This window comes from Helianthus annuus, chromosome 7 (assembly GCF_002127325.2).
Source record: "Helianthus annuus cultivar XRQ/B chromosome 7, HanXRQr2.0-SUNRISE, whole genome shotgun sequence".
Taxonomy (NCBI): Eukaryota; Viridiplantae; Streptophyta; class Magnoliopsida; order Asterales; family Asteraceae; genus Helianthus; species Helianthus annuus.
Genome location: NC_035439.2, coordinates 3456559 through 3463156, shown reverse-complemented (window position 1 = coordinate 3463156; position 6598 = coordinate 3456559). Strand labels below are relative to the sequence as shown.

At 38.7% G+C, this 6598-nt stretch overlaps 1 protein-coding gene across 3 annotated transcripts; it reads left to right on the top strand.

Moving 5' to 3' along the window:
* Nucleotides 1-1324: 1324 nt before the first annotated feature.
* LOC110867606 (F-box/FBD/LRR-repeat protein At1g13570) lies at nucleotides 1325-3718 on the top strand. Of its 3 annotated transcripts, none has more exons than XM_022116595.2 (5): nucleotides 1325-1712; nucleotides 1987-2620; nucleotides 2692-2799; nucleotides 3050-3208; nucleotides 3293-3718. In XM_022116595.2, the coding sequence occupies exons 2-5, from the start codon at nucleotides 2006-2008 to the stop codon at nucleotides 3569-3571; spliced, it is 1161 nt and encodes a 386-aa protein (XP_021972287.1). In that variant the 5' UTR covers nucleotides 1325-1712; nucleotides 1987-2005; the 3' UTR covers nucleotides 3572-3718. The 3 variants fall into 3 exon arrangements, with proteins under 3 accessions (XP_021972287.1, XP_021972286.1, XP_021972289.1); XM_022116597.2 differs by having other exon boundaries at nucleotides 1326-1486; XM_022116594.2 differs by having other exon boundaries at nucleotides 1325-2620.
* Nucleotides 3719-6598: the final 2880 nt, after the last annotated feature.

The following is a 6598-nucleotide window of genomic DNA, read 5'->3' as shown; positions in this document are numbered from 1 at the left end:
TGCACTCTTTTTTTTTCCTACATTTTCATATTAGCCATTGATTTGAAAATGAAAGGTTAAGATCCTTTCTTATATTAATTAGGCAAAATTAACTTTCTGTTTGATCTTATCCCAGTTTGTTAGTCAAAAATATATAAAAAAAAAGAAAATAATATGAAGAAGAAATAGAGTCCCTAAACAAAAGTAGAAAAAAAAAATCAAAAGCACCAATATGATTAGCTCACTTGTTAGATCTTAAGTTCAAAATCTTAGTTTAATTTAGATTTATCCGTGCAAGTCTATTTTACTACAAATAAGGCCAAATAATGTGGTCATGACTTTCCACAAAGACGCCATGTCACCCACCTCCAACCCAACATCCAAAATCACCATCCTAAGTGCCAACGGGGTGCCTTCGGAAACCCCTTTCGGCAACCCTTTGCCACTTGGGCATGACCACCGCCAAGGGAGTGAAGGTTACATGCAAGAAGAGAGAGGGAAAGAATTCGGCGGGAAGTTGCCAATGGGGAAAGAAGAGAGAGGGAAAGAATTTGATGGGCCCATACTTGGTCCACCAATCACATGTGTGTTTTTTTAAATTAGTTTGGCTAATCTCAAATAGGCATGCACCGCTTGTGTTTTTTAGGTGATAGGCAAATTATATGACACAATTCAATTGGGTGGAAGGAATTGCCTAAAGGGATTAGACTAAATGGTATGGGGGTCGTCCCCATGCCCGTCCCATGCTCGCCGCCCCGTTTCCCCCACCCCTGCTCTGGCGCCGGGCCATCCCTTTGGTGATAAGGTTCACCATACCCACTAGTCTTAGACATGCACCCCCTCACCCTAAGAAAGTGGTAATGATCAAACAACTTTCTCTTTTATTATTTTATTATATATTTTTGCCTTCCATTTTCAACAAATCATATTCCAACAACCATGACCACACAACCTTCATCACAAGGATATACGGGGCACTCTCGGTGACCTCATGCGGTGAGCGAAGTCCCCGCTCGGGAACACCGCCGCCGTCACTGCGGTGACCGAATTCGGCGAGGTGGGTCGGGATGTAGTTACCGCATGAGAGAGAGGAGAGAGAGAGGGGGTGATTGGTTGTTAATGTGGGTCCACCAATCATATTTTTTTCTTCTTTTTTTATAAAAAAATAATTGTGTGAGGGTAGTGCAGCCATCAAATTAAGGGTGTAAGAGGAGTTTAAGAGGGAAATTGACGTGACATAACTTGATTGAGTGTGCGTAAAAAAGAAACTCCCGTAAGAGGGAGTGCCCCTCTCACCCTAACTCTTTCAACAAAAATCGATATAAGGTACAAGAACCACAAAAATCGATATAAGGTACAATACCCACTTGTGTCGTGTATACAGTATACTTAGTAAACCCTAACCTTACTCTGGTATATGCTTCTTCTTCTGCTGGTGGCGGCTGGTTCGTTGGTCGTCTGTTTGCTTATCAGATAACTTAAGCCATATCAGTCACTTGTACAACGGGTATTTTCTTTTCATATTCGATTACTTCTCATAGTTTAATCCGGTAGTCAACCTTCAGTAGCGTAGCTTGTTAAATCGATATAAGGTACAAGAACCACTTGTGTCGTGTATACAGTATACTTAGTAAACCCTAACCTTACTCTGGTATATGCTTCTTCTGCTGGTGGCGGCTGGTTCGTTGGTCGCCTGTTTGCTTGCTTATCAGATAACTTAAGCCATACAACGGGTATTTTCTTTTCATATCGATTACTTCTCATAAACTTACTTCATAAGCAAGCCGTTGTTCATTACTGGATTTGGCGTCAATACTTCAAACAATTTGGTGCAATGATTTTTCGCTGTTAAAGTCACTAACCTAATTGGTTCTGTTCCAACCCTAATTGGGTCAATCCCTTTCATTTTCATCGGTTTTTTTGTTTATGTTACTCGGTTTTGTTGTTGTTGTTGTTGTTTTATGTGTAGACTAAACATATTCCCATAGTAGCTAGCTTATTTTGCAGCTAACAAGGGTATCCTAAGATGGATAGAATCAGCAAGCTTCCTTTAGGCATAATAGAAACCATATTATGTCTACTACCGATTCAAGAGGCAGCAAGGACAAGCATCCTCTCTAGGGAATGGAGGTACCATTGGACCAAAATCCCTAAACTTGTTTTTAACGAGTATACGTTTGAAGTGTCGACCGATAGGGCCGAGCCGTCTGTTTTGGAACAAACGTTTGACAAACCAAGTAAAAGGAGAGAAATGCACAAGAGGTGTAAGTTTTTCTACGCGATATACCAAGTTCTGCTTATGCACGAGGGTCCAATACACGAGTTCACTCTTTCTATGGGGGTAGATACCTCGTGTGTTGAGATTGACCAAATACTACGTCATTTATCGAAGAAAAACTCTCTCAAGATGTTAAAACTTTCTTTTTGTGCGGGAGGTGATGTGGGGTATAAGTTACCCATTTCTCTCTTCTCTTTACACCAATTAACAAGTTTGTATCTGAGTGGTTGTGCTCTTTACCAACAACGTTCATTCAATGAATTTGGTTATCTTACAACCTTACATTTGGAAGGTGTATGGATGTATGAGAAAATGCTTCTGCGTCTTTTATCCAGCTGCCCATTTCTTAAGAGTTTGACTCTCGTAAGTTTATAATACATAAAATTTAATTTCCATGGTCTTCCATAGCTTATCTAAACATTGTAATTTTGCAGGATAATGCGAGTACATTTATCTGTGATGATGAAGTTACTACCATTGTTGATCTATTAGAGTGTTTACCGGTGATTGAATATCTTTATGTTGTGTTTTCCTTCGTTGAGGTAATTTTATCTACATGGTATATACCAGGGGCGGATGTACCTCTTAATAAGGGGTAACCTACGTTGCCCCTTGACGCTCCGACGGTAATGTAAATTTTGAAAAATTTTGACGTTTTTTCGATTTCGTTACCCCTTTTCTTTGAAACGTTGCCCCTATAAGGGTTTTCTAGATCCGCCACTGGTATATTCTTGATTAGACTTTGGTTTGCTTATTAGTTATCACTAATCTTTGTTTTGGCTATGGCTCAAGGATTTTCTTCGATGGAGACATCCGAAAGAGCTCCCAACAGCATTAGTCCACCTGAAATACTTGTGTATACATGATTTGAGCTTTAGTCACATATATGGGTTACCTTTTCTTGCTCTTCTGATTAGAAGCTCCCCAAACCTTGAGAAACTTAAGCTAGTGGTAAATAACAAGAGTCTATGTTGAATTCTACTTGTTTCGATTCTTATGTTAACATACACTCACACAAGACACTTCTTCATGTAGATGTATGACGAAGATCTTGAAGAATATGAGATGGGCTCTTTTACACTCGAAGATTATTCAGATATTACGCTGGAGCATCTGAACGAATTAGAGATTATACGTTTTAGCGACGCAGAGAATGAGTTGGATTTTGTGAAGCTTATAATGGCCAAGTCACCTGTACTAAAGGAGGTATGGATATCCCCATGTTATGATTTTGATAAAGATAAAGAATCAGAGATTGTAAAAATCCTTTGCTTTACTCCATGCGCGGCCCCTCTGGTAAACATCATGTGGTAGAAATCATGGTTAGATAATTGAAATCCAATTAGTCATGCATTTGATGGTTATGTTTTTTTTGTTGACGTTATTGAAATGAACAAATTTGTTTCGTTCTGATACGAGGTTTTGAGACGGATGATCTTATGCATCTTGAATTTGTTAAAATGTTATGCCTTTCGGGTCTTGAAGTTGTACTCGGGAATAAGAAGGCATATGATTATCTACCATAACCACTGAAATAATAAGCCATACCAGCTTACTTTTCACTTGCTAGAGCACCAGTTACATTATTATGAACTACTTTAACTCAATGAAGAGTGACTAACAAGTGGCATGCATGCACTTCTTTATGCAAAACTATGACAATACAGCAATTCATCTTCTGTTTCAAAATAGAGTTGATTACTGTTTTCATCCCTATGGTTTGTCAAAAATCACTATCAGTCTATTAGTTTAAAAATTGCGATTTCAGTCCCTGTGGTTTCACTTTCGTAACCATTTCAGTCTACCTCGTAACCATTAAAGTCCCTGTACTAATAGAATAAATGGATTGAAATGGTTACTAAAGTGAAACCACTGAGACTAAAATCGCATTTTTTAAACTAATGGACTAAAATAGTGATTTTTAACAAACCACAAGGACGAAAACAGTAATTAACTCTTCAAAATATCCGAGTCAAATTTGATTCCATGAATACAAAATTGGGTTTATCCAAGCTCTAATCTGGTTTGATTTAGCTAGTACATACATGAAACATCGATCAAGCTTCTATGCTCTCAATTCTCTAAGGATCATCATATTGGGTAAGTAAATGGCAGAACATATTCACCATAACCGGCGCCATAAAATCCACACGTCTTCTTGATCTATCACCGATGCCCACAATCAACCACCGTTGGTGTAATTCGCATCTCTCGAGTTGATTTACATCATACTCTTTTTTTAGAAAATTTTTGATCAGCCCCTTTGGTTTGGTGAAATTTCACATACAATCCCCACCTTTTTGAAATTACAACCCTGTTCCCTACGGTTTGTACACTCGTTTCTCGATTAGTCCCTAAAATGGACGGGGTTAGTTTTTGGTGTTAAATGGATGTGAATTGACTAAAAGGCCCTTACTATTAAAAATAATAAATAAGACATTACAAAAATCTAATTTATTATTTAAAAATTAAAGTGGGCTCCACCATTATTATTTAATAAAAATAACCTAACCCCACCCCACCCCACCCCACCCCACTGTAATCTTTTTCTTCGTAATATCATTGTTGTCATCGTAAGCACACCATTGTTAAATGGTGTGGTAATGCAGACCGATGGAGACCAGCTAGGTTTCCGATTCGAGGGTGCATCCGATGAGTTGTAATCTGACTGGTTTGGAGACGTAAACCTGAATTGAATGACCCCAACAAAGTACTTTTCATTTCAGATTTGTAGGTTTGGAGTTCGATTTGGTTTGGTTTTGTTATTGTATTCGATGGAGAGATTGTTGAGGTAGGTTCAGATTAGGGGTAGAAGAAGGTGAGCAATGGTGGCAGAGATTGGTGGTAGATGTAGTGGTTGGCTAGTGAATGTAGTGAAGAATAGTGGTTGTGGGTTGTGTGTTGGTCACGAGTGGGATAGATTGGGGATGGCGAAGGTTGTAGTTGTGGTTGTGGAGTTCGGTGGTAGAGTGAAGACGAACGGTAACAAGGTGGTTGCAAGTGGTGGTTATGGAGCATGTGGGTGGTGATAAGGTGGTTGTAGGTGGTGCTTTATAAGGCTATGGGGTGTGGGGGCCATGGATTGGAACATTATTTCCACATAGGACCATTAATTAAATGGTACACCATCCCCTCATTGATTAATGGTGGTTCCCATGGATTAAACCACGATTACCACGACCCTCCTATTTGATAATTTAAGACAAAAATAAATTTAAAAATAAAGGGGTAGTGGTTTGGGTCATGACCACACCTTTAGGGTAGTGGTTTTCAATGGTGGATTAAATATGGATGACATGTTGCCTATGTGTAGGGTCATGGTGGTCATGAGGGTCATGACCACACCATATAGCCAGCCTAAGAAGCGAAGGTGAGGGTGGGGCCCACAAGGCTTTTGTTAATTAAATTGTTTTTATTACATAAGTGATGTTTAATTAATGGTGGGCCACTTGAGTTTAAAATGATTTTTTTTGAACGGCTAGACGACCAACTGGTTGAGCTTTCGCACTAAACTCAGAGGTACACGAGAGACCTGGGTTCGAAACCAGGAGACCCTCCATTTTGGGCTAGGTACATCCTGGCCCTGAATCCACTTGAGGGTAACAACCCACTGAGAATGGATATCATAGGTATTTCATTCTCATCCGGTCCGTTCCAGGAAGAAACCACGCAACCATGGCTAGTGTAAAACCCCCTGACCTCACCTCTTATGGTGAGTGGGGATCGAACTGCCGCCTCTATTGAGGACAACAATCTTTTCCACCACTGCACCAAAGGATCATTTAAAATTATCTTTTAGTGTTTTAATTTGTATTTTTAATAGTAAGGGTATTTTAGTTAATTCATATATGTTAGAGACTGTCCGAGAATCGAGTGTACAAACCATAAGGAATAGGGTTGTACTATAGGTGGAATTTCACCAAACCATACGAGCTATCCGGACAATTTTCTCTCTTTTTTCTAATTTTTTTATTCATTTATTTCTTTAACGTATAATCTTATTCTTTCACATTTCACCCAATGTTTTAAAATCCAGTTTTTATACCATACCGGATTAAACTTAGAAACGGTTTAACTGGATGTATCGGATGATTCAACTGGGTGTATCAAACGATTTAAACCGGTTTTTAAAACATTGAGTTCACCCACCAAGACAAGTGTGAAACAATACCATAACCTAGTTATACAAAAGATGAAGAATTTAAATTGTGAAGAATGAAGAGTGAAAATATAATTAGATTAGTTTTACACTAAAAAAAGAGTTAGATGCCATTTTAGTTCCTGTGGTTTGGATATTTTGTCAGTTTAAAACATATTTTTCATTTTTCGCCTGCGGGTCCA